Source organism: Barbus barbus, assembly GCF_936440315.1.
Source record: "Barbus barbus genome assembly, chromosome: 37".
Taxonomy (NCBI): domain Eukaryota; kingdom Metazoa; phylum Chordata; class Actinopteri; order Cypriniformes; family Cyprinidae; genus Barbus; species Barbus barbus.
In genome coordinates this window covers 16004969-16026562 of record NC_136715.1, presented here as the reverse complement: position 1 = coordinate 16026562, position 21594 = coordinate 16004969, and the positions used below count along the sequence as shown (strand labels likewise).

At 37.0% G+C, this 21594-nt stretch overlaps 2 protein-coding genes across 4 annotated transcripts; both read right to left on the bottom strand.

The window, feature by feature from the left end:
• Positions 1-2951: 2951 nt before the first annotated feature.
• On the bottom strand, positions 2952-13750 carry LOC306856674 (6-phosphofructo-2-kinase/fructose-2,6-bisphosphatase 2-like). 2 transcript variants are annotated; one of them, XM_079396056.1, is made up of 17 exons: positions 13634-13750; positions 13040-13186; positions 11690-11815; positions 11223-11319; positions 10815-10881; positions 10606-10680; positions 10481-10537; positions 10231-10355; positions 9731-9938; positions 9506-9652; positions 9315-9419; positions 9043-9172; positions 8093-8155; positions 7951-8015; positions 6200-6391; positions 4860-4882; positions 2952-4497 (listed from the first exon to the last, which is right to left on the bottom strand). In XM_079396056.1, exons 2-17 carry the CDS (start codon positions 13125-13127, stop codon positions 4428-4430), a joined length of 1638 nt encoding a protein of 545 aa, XP_079252182.1. In that variant the 5' UTR covers positions 13128-13186; positions 13634-13750; the 3' UTR covers positions 2952-4427. The 2 variants fall into 2 exon arrangements, with proteins under 2 accessions (XP_079252182.1, XP_079252183.1); XM_079396057.1 differs by lacking the exon at positions 4860-4882 and having other exon boundaries at positions 13634-13716.
• A 1567-nt stretch (positions 13751-15317) lies between these two features.
• On the bottom strand, positions 15318-20809 carry LOC306856672 (uncharacterized protein). 2 transcript variants are annotated; one of them, XM_079396053.1, is made up of 15 exons: positions 20725-20788; positions 19496-19668; positions 19039-19270; positions 18866-18941; positions 18503-18780; positions 18194-18259; positions 18017-18104; positions 17807-17897; positions 17511-17716; positions 17317-17410; positions 17062-17224; positions 16829-16926; positions 16479-16623; positions 16281-16407; positions 15318-16026 (listed from the first exon to the last, which is right to left on the bottom strand). In XM_079396053.1, the coding sequence occupies exons 1-15, from the start codon at positions 20764-20766 to the stop codon at positions 15719-15721; spliced, it is 2187 nt and encodes a 728-aa protein (XP_079252179.1). In that variant the 5' UTR covers positions 20767-20788; the 3' UTR covers positions 15318-15718. The 2 variants fall into 2 exon arrangements, with proteins under 2 accessions (XP_079252179.1, XP_079252180.1); XM_079396054.1 differs by lacking the exon at positions 19496-19668 and having other exon boundaries at positions 20725-20809.
• Positions 20810-21594: the final 785 nt, after the last annotated feature.

Genomic DNA, 21594 nt, shown 5'->3' with positions numbered 1-21594 from the left:
TGTGCTATCAGAAAAGCGCAGTGTTTGATATGGAAAGCCAGAAAGCTCCAAAACTTGCATATTTTAAAGTGCCCCTATTATGGATTTTTGAAAATTACCTTTCATGCAGTGTGTAACACAGCTCTAAGTGAAAGAAAACATCCTGGAAAGTTTTAAATCTGAAAGTGCACCGAGTATTAAGTTATTGTCTCTTAAAATAAAGAGTCGACTCTGAATCATTGAAACGAGTCGTTTTTAAAACGAATCCTAGTCTCGCATAGCCAGACCTTCAGATTAACGGCTGAAGGTCTGGAATCCATGGCAGCTTTCATTGGCCTAGGTCCGCCAATGAGGCCGCTTGACCAACATGACAAACAACCAATCACAGTTCGTTTCATTCAGCGTCACGTTTCGGGGCGACCACAATAACAGACTGGTGTGCAAAACTCTCAAACGTATTTTAAAGATTCTCTGCTGCGAATTTTAAATATTTCAAATCCAGCATTTAGTTGATCCTGAGACTTTTGAAAACGCTGCAGACCCCGTTTTAGTTTGAAAACTCTGTGTAAAAGGACCAAAACAGAGACTTTCGAAAACGATGGCGTGGCTGCCCACATTCGCTCATGACATGCGTTTTTGGTTGTGTAGTGTAGACAGAGATCGTTAATGAAACGCAGCAGAAACGCCAGTGTAGATGAGGATTGTTTTCATTCTAAAACGCTGTTGACATCTACATGAAACATTAGCATATTGCCTGCCCACTTGTTGGTCTTGTCGTGTTGGTCTGAATGAAAATGCAAATTCATTCTTTGCCACTAGGTGCTGTTTTTGGAGCAGTAAAATAGTGGTTTCCCCGGTAATACTGTACACAAAGCAACACTGCTTTATCAGGCATTACAGGCATGATGAAATGAAAATGAGACCAATCAGACCAATCACCGCAGATTAGCTTCACGCAAAGGAGAGGTTGAGCAAGTAAGGTAAAAATAAATGCACATAAGACAATGAAAGTGTTTTTTGACCTTGCATGCATGTTAACCTGTTGTTGGGGACTCCCAAAACCAAAATATGAACCTTTCATAACCCATAACAGGAGCATTTTAACATGTAAAAAACATGATGAGGATGCTTTATGTGTGGAGTACGTGTTATTTACGCATTGTTTACACATGAAAAAAAATCACAGCGTAAACAATGTATAAACGACACATTTTATGCATAAACAATATGCAAACAACGCATCCTCATTTACGTTTTTACGTCTTTCCATACTTTTCACTATGTGTGCTCAAATAGATAACGTGCGAGTCACCTACTGAATCTCATTTATCTCTTCTTGCATTTGATTGGTTAATATAGCTTGAATGTTTAAATTGGCAAAGATACACCTGCAAGTGATAAACTATAACACTATGATGTTAAGGTTTTGCAACTAATCCATGAAATCATGTGTGCCGATCCACGTACATTTGATACTATTGCTATAAAACTTAAATGCCTCATGTTGGAAATATTTTTATCAATAATATTAAATATTTTCACTAACAGTATCACTCCATAGATGCGTTAGTAGGAATTTGATATTAGCTTCATTGTGAGCCAATGTAATCTGCACAAGCGGTACTGATATAATAATATTAGTTTTATATCGCATTCATCTGATAGACACATTGAGCAAAACCAGTCCTGCTAGGATCTTGGTGGGTAGTTGAAACAGTAAGAGACCTACTATGCACAAGACCAACAAAACATTCCAGTGTGCTCCTCAAGAAAGAGAGGCCTAATTACCTGTCTGCGCCAACCACAAACTCAAACGACAACAGCAGCATTACTAAGAGATGGGAAAACAAGAAGGAAATCAGAGAAAGCGTAATTGGAGGGAAAGAGGGGAAAAATTAATAACAGAAAGTTGATCTATGTAATCATCCCTAGATAGGTCAACCGTGGTATTGTGGTCAGGCTGGAACACTTGTGCTGAGGCGAAACCTCAAAAAGGTTTCAAGAGCTCTTTAACATGCTCTTACAACAATCACCTGCACTTTTCATCTCTTGCTGATCTGTGAAATGTCGACACTTTCATTTTGAAGACAGAGTAGAATGATTTGTTGCACCACATTCAAAAAGACAATACATTTAGCATCTAAGCAGATAAACAAGAGTAGGTTGAAATCCTGTTTTGCACCCATGTATATTGTTAACATGGCAGTTTCAGATGTCAGAGCATATATATCGTCCTCCACCTGCAGTGACTTAGAGGTTAATACTTCTCTTGTGGTTCTCCTCTATCTCCATCAGGGCTATGTAACACCAAGAGGGCAGTGTGGGTGGGTTCCAGGTGCAGCCATTCATTTCTGTCAGTCACACTATTATAATACGATAAAGAGGAAGTGCAGTGGCCAGGCTGGATATTACTGGCAATTGTTATTTAGGACACTGATAAGACTTTAGTTGTGATACATTTGTGTTAGTATAAATCTTGCAGAATATTTCAAGCTATTATTATGCTATTATTACTACTAGGCTACTTGAGTATAATGAAACAGCAAACAGCAGTTTGTTAAAAGAACTATAAGAAGAATATTTTATACAAAATTCTCAGTGTTCGTCATCATTTGTTCATGTTATTTTTGCACAGCAAAGTTTGTGGTTTTTTTATCTTCTAGTGGACTGGTGTCAATTATTGGCCTCATATTATAGCATTTTAATGTAAATTTGTGTTCGAAATATTTTATCATGTGGTGTAAGTAATAAAAGTTTTTTGGGGTTTTGCTACCAAAATCTACCAGTCTGTAGTATCTCATTGCTTGCATAAAATGCAACAAACCCGTGACAAAACGAATCTTTGTTATTGCAACAAGAAACTGTTACTCCAAATAAGTCTTTTGGCGCCATCTGGTGGCTGTAATGCCACCGTTACACCTATTAACCACATATATGAAAGCATTTTGACAGAATAAAAATGACACGTTAATGTGAGTCTGACATAACAGATGTTTAATTGTATTTGGAGAAAGCAATATTGCAAAACATTCCAGACAGTTTTCCAAGGTCTGATAATGGATCATATATTTTCTATTCTGTGGCATTGCCATCAGTTCAAAGTCAGATTGTGTGCAGTATGTACTGTGCCATCACACTAGTCACTACTTAAAGGCAATGCATGTTTGGATATCTCAAATGTAGCTTTGATTGTGGTGAAAACTTCGCTTTACGCAGAAGGACTGAATGAACAAGTGCTGATGATGTTCATGTCCTGGATCACGGAAGCACAAGCCTGCAGCATTTTGATAATTTATTTATAATTTAGTATTATGCATGCAGCATTTAATTCAGAGAGTACTTGGAATATTTGCACTTTTAAAAATTTATGTCACACCATTTAAAATGAAGTATTGAGGAGAAACATGATTAAAAATGTTTAAAAAAAATGGAAAGAATTAGTGGACAGATACAGAACTTGAGACATTTTTTCAACCTTAAGAGAGTCATAGCCGGCATTAATTAACTGTTTTATGCAGTGTCATTGGTTGATGACACGCTGTTGATTGAGATGTGAATTGTGTTTGAGTAGTGCAGCTCCTCACGCAAAAACACTTGTAAAGCTAGCAATTCCAGTTTTTTAACAAACACATAACCAGAGAAAACATTTCTTGCTTAAAGAGCACAGACTACATTCAAAACCTTAATAAAACAATTATATTTGTAGCATCTCCAACAGTGACCTGACCAATAAAATATACCTCATTTAAATACGGCAACCTACAAATCCTTGTCATTTTGTCCTGATGTGGCACACAAATACATTTCTATAAAAATATTACATTGCAAGCTTGAACTTTGTACAATATCCCATAGGACTATCATTCTTATTAAGAAAATGTGCAAGACAAAAAAAAATAAGATTAATTGTCATTAAAAATCTCTCATTAAGTGCATTCCTTTTAAGCCACAATGTGCACAAACTTGTTATAATATATAAACTGTTCCTCTAATCTCTGTCCCACTGATTCCCTGAAAGAAGCTTTACTTCATTCTGATGACTGACTACAGTCTGTTGTAATAGTTATGATTGTGAAAATGCATTGTTGCAAACAACACTGTATTGCAACACAAACTCTGTACTGAGGTTATGATCATTTGCACAATCCACATCGTGTCCAAATTATAACAGATCACATTCAGTTCATGGAGAGGATCTCCTCTGCTCAGTCCTCTGCTTAATGAAATAAGGCATCATCACTTAAAATAACAGAATATTTAAGTCATAAATATATATCTCTTGATGATAAATTCTAGGATTCATTGTAGTCACAGCAGTGGTGATTTGTCATGCAAGGGGCTGATGGGAAATGTAGTTCTGTCACCGAAAAAGCAAGCAGAAGGTGGGGAGTGGGAGAATCTAAAAGCAAAGTTTCATTTTCATGCAGGATTTTGGAAATTCATCCATTTCATTCAGAAGCGGAAACAGTCATTAGCTTCGTCTGGGCAGTCAAAGCTGATTCCTTCACACAAGGAGTCCTCGAAAAAAAAAAAAAAAATCAAGGTAAAGTTAAACTTCAACATAAGAGTATTAGGATCTTTAAGTACCAGAATGCTTCCTTCAGAAACTATCTAGACCAATGCAAAGATATAATGTCACAACCCTATGACAACTGGAAAACTTGCGTCTACATAGCATTTGCATAATTTGGTCATTCATCACAATCAAGCCACAATCTACACTTATAAAAACGTGATTTAAATCTCCAATATAAACACAAGATAATCGAAAATCATCAAACAATCACAACAGCACGTGGCTCGAGACATCACACCTACACAGAAAACAACTTTCTAAAAATGCAATGGGGTGAAAGCTTTCAAACTCATGGGATACTCACAGATGACGGCCAACCACATGAGACTGTGAAAATATAGAGAGGAGGATGAAGGGGAAGGGAGGAAGAAAGAGGAGAGACAAATATGGAGAAGAGAACTGAGGCCCAAAGACAAATTGGCATGTTCAGAGTAAAACATGGACATTACTGAAGCAGCACATCACTTTGAAGAGATTTACCCAAAAATATGAAGATTCTGTCATCATTTACTCACCCTTACCTAATTTCTATACAATGAAAGCTAATGGTGACCAGGGTCAGCTTGATCTGTGCATATTTCTCTCCTGATTCAGACAACACAACTTTCAAAGTGGAAAACGCAATATTATTATTTTTTAAAGTTATAATTATGGCCTTTTTTGGACTTTATTTGACAGTATAGTAGAGAGCAGACAGGAAAGCATTGGGTGGAGAGTGGGGCCTGGGTTCGGCAAAGGATCTCGAGAATACATATCGGCACACTAACCACGAGGCTATCGGTGCCAACAAGAGAATGCAATATTATTGATACAGGACTTGTATTTTAGCTAGAAGTAAAAAAAAATCTTGATGGATTTGTTCATTAAAACATGTAGCTTTTTGTTTCACACAACATTACTTGATAGGCTTCAGTCGTGTAGATTATTGTGATGTTTTTATCAGCTGTTTAAACTCTCGTGTTGATGGCACCCATTCACTGCAAGGGTGAGCAAGTGATGTAATGCTAAAATTCACCAAATCTGTTCTGATGAAGAAACAAACTCATCTACATCTTGGATGAGCAAATTTTCAAGTTCATTGGGTGAACTATTCCAAATTTTATTAACCATTTTTGGTCACCATTCACTTTCATTGTATGGAAAAGAGCAGATATGTTTTTCCTTTTGTGTTTCATGTAAGGAAGTACATTATGAAACTTTGAAACAACCATGAGGTTGAGTAAATGACAATTTTAATTTTGGGCTGCACATGAAACAAACTGGCAACGAGAAAATAATTCACTGATTTTGATATGGCATTATAGAGAATAAAATACTTCATAGAAAGTCTAAAATAGAAGGAAAACAATTAGAAGTTTTTGTTATAAAGTTAAGCAAGATAGTGCCAATTAGTTAGCCGGTAACTGTTGGTGAGCTATGATTATTGTATGATCTGTGGTGAGCAAAAAATAATCCCAACCTGAACAAAGAGTTAGCAAAGAACATGCACCAAAGAAAAAAAAAAAAAAATGAGACTGCCAAACTGAAATCACTCATGCAGTTAGCACAATCAGTGCTGGGTGTGACAATTAGGGGTGATTCAGAACACCAGGGTGAGGGTGGGTTAGTGTCAGGACATCACTGGAAATTGAGTCAGACACTAACTTGGCTTTGCTGAAGCAGCAGCACCCCATCTGGCGAGTTGGGGATGTGCAGGGTGGTGGGGGAGGGGATGAGGGGCAGCCAGGGCCGGTTGCCAGCGCTGTAGAGGCGGGGCCGCTTAAGCCGGTCATGACTGGAGAGGGGGGTATAACTATTCCGCCTTAGCAGAGGGACGGAGTCTCGTCTGACTTTCCCCTGGTTTGAGATGGGAGAAACTGACTGGGTTAAAAGAGAGACTGCCTACACACATAGCTCATCTTTAAAGACCTCTAGCACACATCTCAATAGCAAACAAGACACTTCAGTCTCCAACAAACATGTTAGCTGCAGGTATTCCCAAAGATAATCCACATTTATCCATATACAGACTAAAAAGTATAATAAATCACTCCAGCTTAACATTACAAAACATCAAACGTATCAATGCAGTGATGAAACACACATCACTAAAACACAATGTCGTTCAATGGAGCACTCAACTCACGAATAAGCATAACTCACAACACAAACCACAGTTCCAATTCAACACAGGCTGCCAGGACATCATAGCTATAATTAACACAAACCTGTATTTCACAAATGTACAAATATTATTCGCAGTCAACAACATATAGAGGGGAGCGCTGAATCTCACTCTGATGAGGTGAATAAGCACAAGAGGAAGAAGACTTATGTTTAATCAAACCTTTTGACTGACAGTTTGATTAAACTACAGATAACTTAGCTTAAAGCACTGTTATTGGTTAACAAGTTAAGCTGTTACCACAGACAAAACGTTTGACCCGCCAATGAGTTCAAAATATCCAAAATTACATTTACAGCAATGCACTAAGAATCAGTGTTATTTTAGTAATATTTATATGCTATTATAGTACCACTAATATTTGAATGAGCTTTTTTTATTTGATTATTTTCAGTTTACAATTTGATTTTAGTACGGGTAATTTTGCTATGCTTTATAATAGTTAATATATGTTCATATATATGTGTGTGTGTGTGTGTTTAGGTACCAATAACTGCGCTGCGTAGAATGGCAGTCTATTGGGCAAATCATGCTGGAAGGTTTAAAGGCACAGATGTGCAGCTTGTTTTGTTGTTAAAGCACTTACATCAGTTTGTCTGTACAAACATGTTATTTGAGCTGTAAAGTTGCCTAAATTGTCAGTAGAGGTGAAACTATTGTTCCAAGTGGAAGAATTTCTGGTTACACATTCTGATTCTCAGTTTTACTTGATGTTATCCCTTTTTGTTATCCCTGATAACCAAATGTGAAAGTTACTGTCTTTCCAGATTTGCAGTATTGAAGTGATTCTATGAAGCTAGTGTCATATTGTCAAGTATAGTGTGCATGCAACCTTGTGCAGTGTCCCCATTGTAAGCAAATTTTTCTTTTTTATTCTATTTTATTAGTATGGTTAGAGTCAGAATGATTTTCTGTGGTAACTGACAGCATGTTACAAATGCTGGTGATAGAGCTTAAGTTGTACTGAACCCAAAAAGCTGCTTTAACCAGGGGGTTCTCTGAGAAAAAATGACAAGCATCACAGACACCAACATGCAGTGAAGAAATTGCAATTCAAAATAAAACCTAAGATACCAAAAGGAAAACATAGCAAGCTTTCAAAAACATTACTGAAAAAAGACACAAATCTAAGAGATAAATGTGGCAGCAATTATTTTAAAATGAATATTTAATGTTCTCCATTAATATTTCATACTGCAAGACAGAAGACCACAGACAGATGTGGACTCACCAGTGGTCGGTCCCGATGTGTATTCACTGCCTCCACATTCAGATAAAACATCTCCACTTTGCAGCCTAAAACATGAACCAGAATGATCTGGGAGCAGAAGTTTGGCGATAAACAAAAGTGAGGACACAACTGTCCAACATACCATAAGCAACAGGAGTGAGCTTCATGACAGTATGAAGGGGACATTTCAAATAAGGCAGATCATCTATAAGATAACAAAGAAAAACAAGTTTCAGTAGGCAGTCTTACGTAATCATTATTGTTGAATATTCTGCTCAGTTATCAGTATAGCTGACTGATATGAGGTCTTTTTGTAAGAACAATTAGCTAGAATGGGTGAAAAAAATTACAAAGCAATCAGTTTTTTTTTTTTTATAAATCGAAGAATATTAAAGAAACAATACTACATGAAAATACATAGCTAAATATATAATGTATTTTATATTATTCCATGGTCTGTCTGAATACTCGATTCTGATTGGCTGGCAGGTGTTGATTAAATTCGTTTAACTGCACAGGTAGTTCCAGGTCAGTTAAATCACCTTTCCATATTAATGCGCTGCTTTATTTGATGCACACTAACCAACACACACACACACGGAGAGAGAGAGAGGGCAGAGATTACAGATTGTGCTGCACACACACATAAATTTGTCAACGCTTCCCCACGATTTTTATTATTAAAATATAAGATAGATACTAGATCGATACATTATATTCCCCAGCAATGAGGTGATAAAATAACTGTAAGTTTTACCCTTCCAGTCAAATATTGAGCTGCAAAGAGCAATGCAAGTTTTAACTTGTCTATAACTTAGCAAATGACCATGGAATAAGCGGGATAATCAACGGCTAGTCCCTTACATATAATATATATATAATTTATAATTACTACTTTTATTCAGTAATGATGCATTAAATTGATCAAAAGTGACAATTGATGACACTTTAAACTTTTTCTTTTACATTATTTATTCATTTATTTATTTATTTATTCATTCATTTTCTGTGGTGAGGCCAATGAAAATATCAGAAGGGTAAAAAAAAAAAAAATTGTTTATAGTACTTTTCATAAGTGAAAATGCATCTTGCCTGCATTCTTGTCCAAGAAATAGGCTAGTAGGCAGCGCATAACTGCCTGGTGGCAGATTACTAGTACATTGCCTTGTCTCTCAAGCTCCATAATGACAGGCTCTAGTCGCTGAACCAGGTCCTGATACGACTGCGAGAAAAGAGAGCCTTTTAAAATAGTTAGATCAGATCAGAAACCAACAAAAACCAAACAACCTACACAACTATAGAGAGCGAGAAGGGACATACTCTGAAGAACTGCAACAAAGTGATATGTTCATGACGTGCTGTACCTCTCCTCCTGGGTATCTGTAGTGGTATTTATCCTGATCCCTTAAAGCAAACTCTTCTGGGAATGTGTTCTGGATCATTTCGTAGGTCATCTCTTCACATACACCCTGTGTCAGAGCAATATACACTGATGAATGTACATATAATACATATAAACGGCATGTAATCTCCGATGGGATCTCAGCACACTAACAGCATCTATCTCATTGAGGATTTTCCACTGTTCATACGGAACTCCCAGCTCTTCAGATGTCTGGATGGTTCTCCTTAACTGGCTGGTCCAAACCTTCAAGTCAGACAGCTTATGCTCCTCAATGAACTCACGCAAGGCGCTTGCAAACTACTCGAAAGGGAAAGAGAAAGTCAAGCATCTTATGATGAATAAATGCTATAAAGGCAGCACTAAATGAGTCCAGACCTGTCTCCCTCGGGGGGAGAGTTCAGAATCTCCTCCAATGCGGCCCTGGACGTTGTGTTCGCTCTCTCCGTGCCTGCACAGGTAGATGGAGTGCGAGTGCACGTGGATGTTCATGAGGTAGTAGACGATCTTGCTCTGGATGTAGTCCTGAACACGGTTCACCAGAAACCGACGACCCACGTTTATGACCTTAATGAAGGACAAATCTCTGGGAAAAATAAGTGAATGCTATGATTAGGAAAGTCTTCTGTATTAGTGGTGCCTGCTAAGCCATGAAACTCTCTAGACAATTAAATTCTGGTGTGAAACTTGTCCCTCATCTTTTGTGCAACCGATGACAGTGAATCAAAACAGAGGTCATTTACATAGAAATGTCTTAAAAGTAGCATCTTCTGCTTGTTTATAAGTGTCAGAGAGAGGGAGAGAAATGGTCATGTGGTCATTTGCTTACAACACATATGTACATTCAGATCATGTGTCTTTTTTTTAAACTTTCTTACTTGTCATATTCATCAGGATCTAGTGGCTGGTAAGTGACTTTATAACATTCTATGCGTTTCAGGAAATCACCCATGACTTGCTCTCTGTGTGTCTCTGGATAATCTGGACTTGAAACCTTGACATCCTGAAGATATAAGAGCACACAGGAGACAACTGTTGAGAAGACCATTAAAAACCTATACTGGTATGTTGCTGTACTTTATTATACCATTAGTTTGAAGGAAAAGCAAACCAAACATCACAACATACCAGGATGTTAGCTGCAATAACCTCTGGATCATCACATACCGACTCCACAAAAAACACCTGTAAAAGGAAAATGATGACCACACATCACCTCTACAAAAAGATAACTCATCTTATGGAAGTTATACCTTGTATGCATTCTCCTGTACAAAATTGAATATAAGATCCCGTCTCTCCCGGGTTGTGTTTGTGGCATCAAATACCTTAAAAGGACAAAACCAGATTATATCGCATATAAAGAAGGAAGTTTTGAACCTTATCAACATTCTTAAACACTACACACCCCATTAAATTTAAGTAAATAATTGAAGTGAACAGTGAAAAGTTGAATCCTTACGGCTATTTGTCCACCTTCCTCATCAAGGTAGGTCTTTACATCTTCCAGGGCCACCAAGGCACAGTGTCTATTTGTGAAAATGAAAAATGCAACAATAGACATGTACCTAATTCAAATAAATTCAGTTCACAGGAAAAACAAGAACTGTCCTGTTAGAAGTGCATTAATGTAACCTTCAGGAAATGTGTTGAAACATTGTTTGGTCTAACTGGCTTGATTACAATGTTAATCATTATTACAGTATCTAAACTGATCTTTTCTACACAGGACACTGTGCGAAAGTGAGCAGCTTGGACATTCTCCTTTCATGTTCCATGGAGGAAAGAATGCCATAAAGTTTGGAAAGACATAAGGGTAAGTTATGGTGACAAAACTATCTCATTAAATCCAACAAAGATATAATCCTACTTTCGTATCTTCATGGCTTCCTCATTGTCATGTCTGAAGAAGTCATAAGACTTGTAGGCTTTAACTGCTTCCCTCCGATACACCCCCAGGTTAAACACTGCATGATAAACCGAAAAACAAGAAATGATGGTTATTCTTCACATACTTTATCAGTTTTAGCACCAGTGTAATGCATCAAGGTGACTCTGCAAGTAAAGATGGAACAGTTAAATTCCCAGTGTGTAAAGAACCTCCGACTTCAGTTACAGCGATTAAACATTTGCATTGTGGGTCATGATGTACTGAAGAGAGTTTGAGTTTCAATGTGTTGGTTGCCTACACATTTAAATAATTAGCCTCTTGACAGACCATAATGCCAAAATGGTCAGCTGAGAGCTAAAGGAAGCATTTCAAATTGAAGACAGATGCTATTTATAGTGAGTGTCATTTGATATGATGCAACGGTTTAAATTCAGCTGCCCACTCACCCTTTGTTGGAACTCCTATCCAGTTGAGGTAGCGTGTGAGTTTCTTTGACATGTACGTCTTGCCTCTGGCAGGGAGGCCGATCATGACAATCACTGTGGGGGAGTTTGTCATGTAAGACGCCCATGCTGTGGTCAGACAGACACAGAAAAACAGACAGACGGTATCAACAGCACAACATGAGCTGCAATCTATAGTACTTACAGTTATTATCTGCCAAATGTAAATTTCCCATATGGGACACCAACAGATACTTGTGGTTTATGGTACTTTCAACAAACGGACTACAAAATAGGACCTGAAACTCTGAGACTGTTGACACCTTGCTAACACTGAGGCATTACTCCAGTCTTCAGTGTCGTATGATCCTTCAGAAATCATTCTAATATCTAGTTTGGTGCTCAAAAAGCATTTCTTATCATTAGCTATGCTTCCATCCAAAGATGTGAATATAACTTGTGTGCAAAACTGGAATATTCCATAAAACATTTGTTGAAAATCGAAAGTTGTGGTGTTTAATATTTTTGTGAAAATGGTGGCAGTTTTTTTTTCAGGATTCTTTGATGAAAATAAAGATCAAAAGAAAAGCAATTAATTTAAATATAATATATTGTAACATTTTGATCAGTTTTTGTCCTTTATGAATAAAAATTTATATATTTTTTCATTCTTTTAAAAAAATATTTTGAACAGTGGTGTATAACATAGTTACCAGTTTAATTTAATTTAAGCATTGCATTTCTTTCTAGACTATTTATAAAACAGTATGGTATCTATTTAGTTATTCTTCCAATATCTATGAATGTGTTTTAATAAGTACATAAAATTACTTTTGTCACACAAAAAGTCTGTCACATGCAACATGCAATTTTTTTTTAAATAATAAAAATATTAGGTATTAAGAAAACATTGCCTCAGGTGAGCAATTTGATAATAACTGAAAAAAAAACAAAAAACAAAAAAAAAAACTAGAATAAACCCTAAACAAATATTCCTTTACCTTGATCTGTAATTTGAAACCAGCATATCAGACAATGCATATCTAAATAAAGGGAAGTGCTGTAGGTTTATTTCTAATCTAGACTGACATTGAACTTCTATGTAGCAGTCTCGGCGACAGCTGACACTATAAGAAGGGCAACTGTGACATGACTCAGGGTCGTCGTTAAAATTCACTGGGTCAGGGATAAAACTGTTATGTGGGAAACATTCTCATCAGCAGAAAAATACCTCAAATCGCTCTAATATCCATGTAAACAGACAGACATAACCAGCTGACCACCTAAGGCTGGTTTAAATGGGGATACCTAACAGCTTCTTGATCTGTAGGATGTGAAAATGTGTGTACTTACAGCATTTCTTCTCCTGGCCTCTGGGCTCTGATTTCTTGGCTTCAGCAGAACTGGTTGGACCAGCCTCCTGCTGCACCCATGCAGACATACTGAATTTGACAGACTTAATCACTCTCTCACTCTTCCTGCTGTAAAAACATAGTGCACCTGCAGGGAGAAAGAGCCGAAATGAAGACAAAATACGCAGCCCATGTCACTGGAAACAATGCTGTTGGTTTATTGCAAATAACTAACGACAATTAAAACATTTTCTCCAAACAATATGCTCTATTCAGTGACAATACAGCTTCTATTCTTGCCAAATGGTCGTTTATCTTAATCGCCCGCAGCGCAGTAACAAATATGTCTCGCTACTTCATATCAGAGAAGAGGATGCTGAGGATACCATGATAAGTCATACCCGTAAAGCGTAGCCTTTGCTGAAGGTTTGTCAGCAATAAGTCACTGATGGGCTATTACATAATAGAATGAATAGATTAAAAGAACACATTAAAGCACCATGACTATTAACGAGATGCGTAGAGCGCGAGACCTTACGGTTTCCTAATCGTTGTCTCTTGAACCTCAGGGGTCCGTATTTCATTCCATACCCACCGGCAGGTTTAATGTCTTCCTCAGCCGGTTTTGCACTTGATGACCTTCCATGGAAAATAGCGCCAAGCGCGTGAGTGAAGGTGTGTCTCTACGTCACTGTTTACTTACCGTAATACCTGCGAAAGCGTGACACCGCGTGTATGGGATCAGATTCCCGCCTAAAGTATTGCGGTCACGGATAAAAAAATAATAAGCGTAAATCAAAAATTTAAAAATAGGTGTAAAATAATACCGCACAAAATCGAAAAACAAATGCAAAGTTTTTCAGAATAGCAAACAACGCGGTCACGTATCGAAAAATAATAAGCGTGAATCAAAAATGTAACACATTAAAAAATATATTGCACAAAACTGAAACATGAATTCAAAGTTTTCCAAATCGCAAACAAAATCAGGTCTCCCGCTCATATTTTTATTTTTTGTGTGCTTCCGGTCTTTTCCCCTTCGCTCTTATTTCCATGTTCTGCGCTTGCGTTTCCAAATGTTGCGGTTAGAGTTTCATGTAAATCAGGGCGGGCTTCAGCGTCACCATTGGTCCACCATTGGTTGATTGACACCTGCTCCTCTAGCCAATCAGCCGAAGGGGAGTTGACGTCACTCCAATGCGACTCGTGGCTGCTTTGGCAGGTGTGTGTGAAGATGGATAACCAGCGTCAGCAGGCAAATGCTGGACAATCTCAGGTAATTAGCCATAAATATTTTGTTAGTGAGTGACAGGTGATATGTTTGATTTGTGAATTATTCCAGTTTTGAGTTTTTCGGTTTAGGTGCAAAGAATTAATTGATTTATTTAGATAATTTTACGTAATGTTTCATATATGTTCACAGGCAGTGTCAATCATGGAATAATTGTGTAAGATGCCAATAACTTCACTAAATTATTTGATCAGGTCATGTATCTGGGGGCTGCAACCAACAACAAAGCTTCATGGTATGTATGTACATTTGAGTACATCCTATCTATCTATCTATCTATCTATCTATCTATCTTTATACACAGAGTGACTGACTGACTGCATGCATGGTTGTAAAACCCTCACCGAGCATTTAAAACTGCTTCAAACTTCAAGATATTACATGTAATTAACTTTTAAGGTTTTGTCAAGGTTAAGGTTTTGTCAAACCTTACTATGTAGTGTTAAATTTACTGTCTTAATTTGTAGGTAAGAGCAGACCAAGGTGTAGCGCAACATACAATGTTTGGTCTTTACTGTTCAATTATTATTTTCATTTTGTTTTTTAATCCAGGACCTCAACATTTTTGTGCAAGTTGGCCTTACCCACTGGAGGAGCAGAACATTGGAGTAGTGGTCCCTCAGGTGGAGTGTCTGCTCTCAGAGTATGAAATGGCTCGACTCAGGACAACCATTAATCCACTCTCACAGTCCAGAGACTTTGGCCGAGATATTTACTTATCAGTGTTAAATATTGTGCAGCAGCTTCTTGAATAACACACTTTGGAGCTCAGAACATCAGAATGTAAGTTATGTAAAAAAAAAAAATAATCTTGTGAAGTTTATGGTGTCATTTAACTATTGTGAAGTTGATCAGTGCTTACCACACAGAGATTAAACAAAGAACTGAATTATTTTTGTTAGCTTAATTTTTATTTATATATATATATATATATAACTGTGGTAAATGTGACTAGACACATTTGGCATGAAAATAAAACAAAAGCAATGACTTTTAAAAGTTTTTTTTATTATTGTAATTAACATTGTCAAATACCTACTATAGTGGCCAACTTCTACTATAGTGGCAAACGTCTACACCAAGGTTCTCTTGGAAAACATGCAACTTATAAACGAAATGCAAAATCAGTTAAGGAGAGCTCTACAACAAAGCAGTTTGATTTGAGCAATGTGAACTGCAAATGCAAGTTATTTTAAATCAGATATAAACTACAGAAACTGCACTTTAACAGAGGCTCACTTTTAAAACATTTCAGAATAGAATATCTTAGGGTAGATATAAAAATACTGCAGCAGCAAACCTCCCAACAGGTTGAGATAAGAAATGTTAAACTATAACACTAAAAGCTATGGTTTAAGAGATTAACTCAAATCCAGCACTAAATGCTATTTAAACCCTGCTAAATGCTCCCCCTGATTTTATGGCTTGTACAATGATGCATTTAAAGTCTTCGTATGTTGTCATGTGTGCTACTGGAAAGGTAATTGTATTAGTGCAAGCGCTCACTATTGGGTAGCATGTGGTGTGCTGTGGCATTCGGACTTTACAGTCATGATCAAATTTGAAAACTATCTGAAAAGCCTTCTGTTCCGAAAGCAGTAGTGGCTTATGCCCCTGGCCTGTAATCCATTGCATGACTCTAGGGACAGTGAGGTAGGATGGCTCACTTTCCACTTCTGCTGCATCTTCAGCACTCTCTATAGTTTGGTGTAAAGAAAAACAAAACGAGTGTTACCGCAACAAAGGACTGAGAGACTCTGGCTTTATAGGAATACTTTGCTATGTTACACTGAAAAGACTGGACAAATCTCATTTTCTCTATCCCAGTTCAGTATCCCATTTTTAATGAAGAAAGTCATATCTTGGACAGCCTGAGAAAATTCTTAATTTAATTTTGGATAAACCATCCCATTAAGATTAATAATAAAGTACAATACAACACAAAGCCCACCTCCACATTCAATTTCTTGAAGGAAGTCCTGAAAGTAGTTTATAATTTTGCTCTCTACCGAAGCCCTTGAAGTTCCTCTCTCACTCATTTCAGGAGCAACATTGCTGAGAATATAGTCTGCATCTGGCTGGAAAAATAACAAATTGTCAGTAGAACAACAAATTGGTGTTTGGTTCAAAAAACAAACATTTAACTTACTGTACAATCCTCCCCAGGAACAAACAGACTCTTGCAAAGACTTGGATGCTCCTTAAGTATGTCCAGCAATCCATACAGCTGGAGGCCTTTGCGCAAGTCTCCAAGCATCGGTGTAACTCGAAATGTTGCATGGAGAACAATTGCTCTTGTGGAGAAAAACAAAAGTAACAAATTTAATAATAATAATAAAAACTGTAAATCTAGGAATACAGCATAAGTTTGTTTCAAGTTGCAAGTTAGGCAATTAAGGTTAACAAGTTAAATTTAATTTGACTGAATGTAACATTGAACAGTCTTCCAAATTCTGTCTTTCATGACACAGTCTGCTTAAAAGTATTTTCCAGATTTACCGAATTATGGCATCTTTTTGTTCTATGTTGAGTGCTCCTGTGTATCCACAGCTGATTATTTCATCTGTGAATTCAGTCAGATCAGTTGCCTCTTCAATCTAAAGAAAAAGAATCAGTGATAACAGGATGACAAATTAACTCTTATGTTATTACTGGTAATATGCAAACCAAAAATGCAATATAATGCTGGTAACTATTGAATCTGAATACTGCAGTACTCAGAGCGAAGTTACCTTTGCGATCAATAGGGAGTATTCAACATCATCTACATCATCCTTGCAAATTCTGGTGACATCAACTTCCCCAGTGGTGAGGTAAAAGTAGCACCACTCTCTCATAAAACATGGGGCTGGGCCACCTTGAGCTAGGCTCACAGCAAAGATCTCCCCAGCAGTCCTATTATTCCAAAGTGAGGTTTTAAAAAGCACTCAGTCATTGCTGTTACACATATAATTAAAAAAAAAAAATTTAGCTACAACATCACAAACCTGAAGAGACCATTGTCAAGGTCACTGTTGGAGTACTGTGGAGTCTTTGCTCTCTGACCCAAGAAGAGGCGTTTTTCAATGCCACTGATCATTTCTTTGAATAACATTGAAAAAAAGCAGTGTGTGAATTACACGGATAAACTTGATTTCTTTTTGTTACAGCTTTTCCACTTTTATTATACTTAATAACTTGCCTGTAAGAAACTCCTTTCGTAAAGCACCTGAGTCGACTCCAGCTTCGCCAATAAAAACGATCTTTAGCTGGTTGGCTGGATTTCCTTTTTTCTGTCTTTGCCACTGCTTGAGCCCCCTCTCTAGGAGATTGTCCCGTGAAACACAAATGCGGAACTGATTTTCTGAATTTACCCTGCCAGCAAGCAGCTCCAGAAGATCTTCTAGACTGTGGCAGGAGATAATGAGATGGTGAACACCATATAAACTGTAACACTTAATTAAACTTTTTAGACTCTGTACTAAATTAAAATTTTACCATAATACTTGTCGAGAGATTGAATTGCCTATTGTATCGTCAGCAATACAAGAATCATCGTGCATAAAAGAGCTGTGATCTGGAGACTCCACTGTAATGTGGAGAGAATAGTTTTTTTTACAGTGCCACATGTGGCATTAAAGCAATTGGAGTTGATTTATAACATATTTGTTTCCAAGAACTAGGTTTCCTAAAGTTTGTGTTACTCACATAGATTTTGTTCTCCACACAGACTGGCATGTAGTTCAAGACTGTCCACAGGAAACTTCAGCTGACATATTGGGCATGGTAAAACGGACTACAAACAAGAAAATGTTAAATGATGTAATAGGACCATGGATTAGAGAAAATTTTGATTAAGGCTGGAGAATTTTAATGCCACATTACCGCAGATGGAAAATTTTCTGGTTTCATCTCATCCAAATTGCTTTCTGAGACGAACTGAACTTCTGTCTGCTCCAAAAACAAAAATTAAAACTGTATCATACAAAGTACTTCTTCATAAATATGTGATTAGCAATCTACTGACATAAACATACACTAAAATCATTTGTTATCCTTTGAAGGTCTGTACACAGTAATAGATCTATTATAAAATCAACATGGAATGTTAAATTAAAAATTAAACATTTATTCAAAACACATGCACCAAAACAAATCATGAAATCAGCAAATTAGACAGCATTAATCCATTACCTCTTCATTTGAAGATGTTGTATCATTTGACTTGCAAACCTGAATGTGGAGAGCCACAACCTGCAGGGGCATGCTTTTGTGGCACATTTGGCAAGTAGCCTTTGGCATTTTTTTGAATTCTCTGGCATCATTAGGGAGAGGATTAAGGTCCAGTTCCTCTTGTAGAGGAACTACATAAAGCATTGTCTTTCCAGATGCAGAGGCAGATTTGATTTGGGATCCAGTGTAACCTTCAGAGTCTGGAGGAATAACGTTTAGCCATCTTACACCGCAACCCCCTATAAACAAAGACAACATTTAACATATGTTTTTATAACCCAAAACTTACTGACTCAAGTGGTAATAAAGAAAATATAAAGTCACCAGTAGCCTTGTAAAGCATCCATCCTCCACTCAAACCCTCCATTTTCGGGAATGCTTCACACAGTATGCTGGAAAACTATTGGAAAATGCTATTTGTTTCTATTACCTGTACTTATTATTCTACTATAAATGTACTTTTTCCAGTTGTACAAAAAACAAACACACTACCATACCTCTGAATGCGTCATGTCTGTTGCAATTGAGATAGTCCTTTTGCCAAGCCCTGCTTGAACAAGCTTGAGTTCGTGTGCAGGTGAAGGGGTAGTCTCAGAATTTGTATCCAAAAGATATACATTCAAATCATAAGGTTTAAATGCTTTTGCAGTCTTGGTATGTGTTCTGGATGCTACATTTATTCTTTTTTTTCCACAGATTGCATGTCTTCGGAACATGCTAGGAAAGGCCCTACAAGGAAAAGAAAAAAATTTAAAATAGATTTTTTTTTCTACAAAATTAATGTTTGTTTGTATGTATATAGTAATAAAAAATGTATGTTTAAGTTTGTTTAACTTAAAAATGTCAACTTCAATAGTGTAGGGGTTTGACTATGTAAATGACAGAGTGCCTGCAAATTAAAGCTTTGAACTATTAGATCGGGTATCCATGCTTTGTATGGCCAGCAACATGCACCTGGCCATGTCCTGATCAATGGTGGTATTTGTCTGTCTTTCTTGTACTGCTGTCTGCTGCCCCTGAACCTGCATTTGAACTTGTGGACGTGGCGTTACAGGACTCTGATTAAGAGTCTGTGTTAGCACAGAGATGAGGCTCTGTGCTGCACTAAGTACATCCGGGTACTCGGTCTGCTAAACACAAAGTTAACATTAAGAGTTAATGCGAATATAATGAGAAAACCTTTATATTGTGCATTCAGAAAGTATTCAGAACGCTTCGCTCTTTATAATGTTGTCATTGTGGAATAAAAAAAAAACATACAAAGTACACTTGAACCACGATGACAACACACATTTTGGCACATTTATTAAAATGAAATAAAAACACATTGATTTAAGTATTAAAGCCCTTTACTATGTCATTTTAACTTGTATATCTTTCAGGTGTTCTGATCGGTGGTCTACCAGTGGTAAATTATTGAATAAACTGGTCAAGGAAAGACAGACAGCTGTCTATATGTAACACTGAAAGGTCTGAATACTAATGTTAAGGTGATATTATTTAGGGTTTTACATTTGCTAAAAAACTATTCAAAACTATTATAAATTCATCACAATAGGGCAGTGAGCATATATTGCTGAGGTTAAATATGTATGTGAACAATTTCAACTCAAGATTGTAACATAAATGTGGGCAAAATGGGTCCAACTACTTTATGAATGCACTGTATATAGGCCTACATTTCAAGTGTTTAGTTGGCATACTTATTCTGGTTTTGTTCTGACCTCTATTTCTAATATAATCTAATATAAACAGTTACCAGCCAGACATCTCAAAGCTATTGGAATTGCTTTATTGATTTGATGACGATAGATCATTTGATACTGATTTCTTTGCACTATCCTGGAAAAGTCCCTGCATAAGGTAACAACGTTAGCCGTCCCAGTGAGTTAGCATCAATGCATAAAACCATAATAATCTTCATGGAACAGATGGTCAAGCTCTGATCTCGAGGCTACACCGTTACAGCTAGAAAAATCATGCATTTTTAGATATACAGCCAAAAACTTAAATACTGCCTAAAATATAAAAGATTGCTTACTAAACCAAACTAACGTTAACAAGATACGTGTTAACGGGCTAGATATCGGCCTACTCGGACTACATAGAGCTTGCAGAAAATATCATAGCACACAAAGGGAATATATCTGTCACTCACTAACAAAATATTTATGGCTAATTACCTGAGATTGTCCAGCATTTGCCTGCTGACGCTGGTTATCCATCTTCACACACACCTGCCAAAGCAGCCACGAGTCGCATTGGAGTGACGTCAACTCCCCTTCGGCTGATTGGCTAGAGGAGCAGGTGTCAATCAACCAATGGTGGACCAATGGTGACGCTGAAGCCCGCCCTGATTTACATGAAACTCTAACCGCAACATTTGGAAACGCAAGCGCAGAACATGGAAATAAGAGCGAAGGGGAAAAGACCGGAAGCACACAAAAAATAAAAATATGAGCGGGAGACCTGATTTTGTTTGCGATTTGGAAAACTTTGAATTCATGTTTCAGTTTTGTGCAATATATTTTTTCATGTGTTTACATTTTTGATTCACGCTTATTATTTTTCGATACGTGACCGCGTTGTTTGCTATTCTGAAAAACTTTGCATTTGTTTTTCGATTTTGTGCGGTATTATTTTACACCTATTTTTAAATTTTTGATTTACGCTTATTATTTTTTTATCCGTGACCGCAATACTTTAGGCGGGAATCTGATCCCATACGCGTGCGTCACCAAACATTACAGCGCAGTAGTCAGTGGTGGGGATTTTGAATCATCCTAGTGACTCGACTCTTTTGAATCAACCATTGATTCGATTCACGAACGGATTCACTCAGTGGCACTTTCATCGTTACATCATACACGACTTTTATAAAGCTATAGAAAAAGATTGTAACATCTATAGAAATAATATAAATAATTTCTTTATAATAAAAGGTTTCAATAACGCCCATACGTAATTTTAACACATTCACGAACTAAATTACACTTAGCCAGTGATTACAGGATAACAGTAAAATCACCAAACACTTTTGTTTGTGATAAATT

Excerpts from the sequence above, each read along its gene's own strand:
- LOC306856672 (XM_079396053.1), bottom strand. The coding sequence starts at position 20,766 with ATGGATAACCAGCGTCAGCAGGCAAATGCTGGACAATCTCAG. Across the intron at positions 18,942-19,038 it reads CAGACATGACGCATTCAGAG|TTTTCCAGCATACTGTGTGA; the intron begins GTATGGTAGTGT and ends ATTTTCCAATAG. Across the intron at positions 16,027-16,280 it reads TCAAGAAATTGAATGTGGAG|AGAGTGCTGAAGATGCAGCA; the intron begins GTGGGCTTTGTG and ends ACCAAACTATAG.
- LOC306856674 (XM_079396056.1), bottom strand. The coding sequence starts at position 13,127 with ATGTCTGCATGGGTGCAGCAGGAGGCTGGTCCAACCAGTTCTGCTGAA. Across the intron at positions 10,356-10,480 it reads TTATTGCAGCTAACATCCTG|GATGTCAAGGTTTCAAGTCC; the intron begins GTATGTTGTGAT and ends TTATATCTTCAG. Across the intron at positions 8,016-8,092 it reads GCTCACTCCTGTTGCTTATG|GCTGCAAAGTGGAGATGTTT; the intron begins GTATGTTGGACA and ends TTCATGTTTTAG.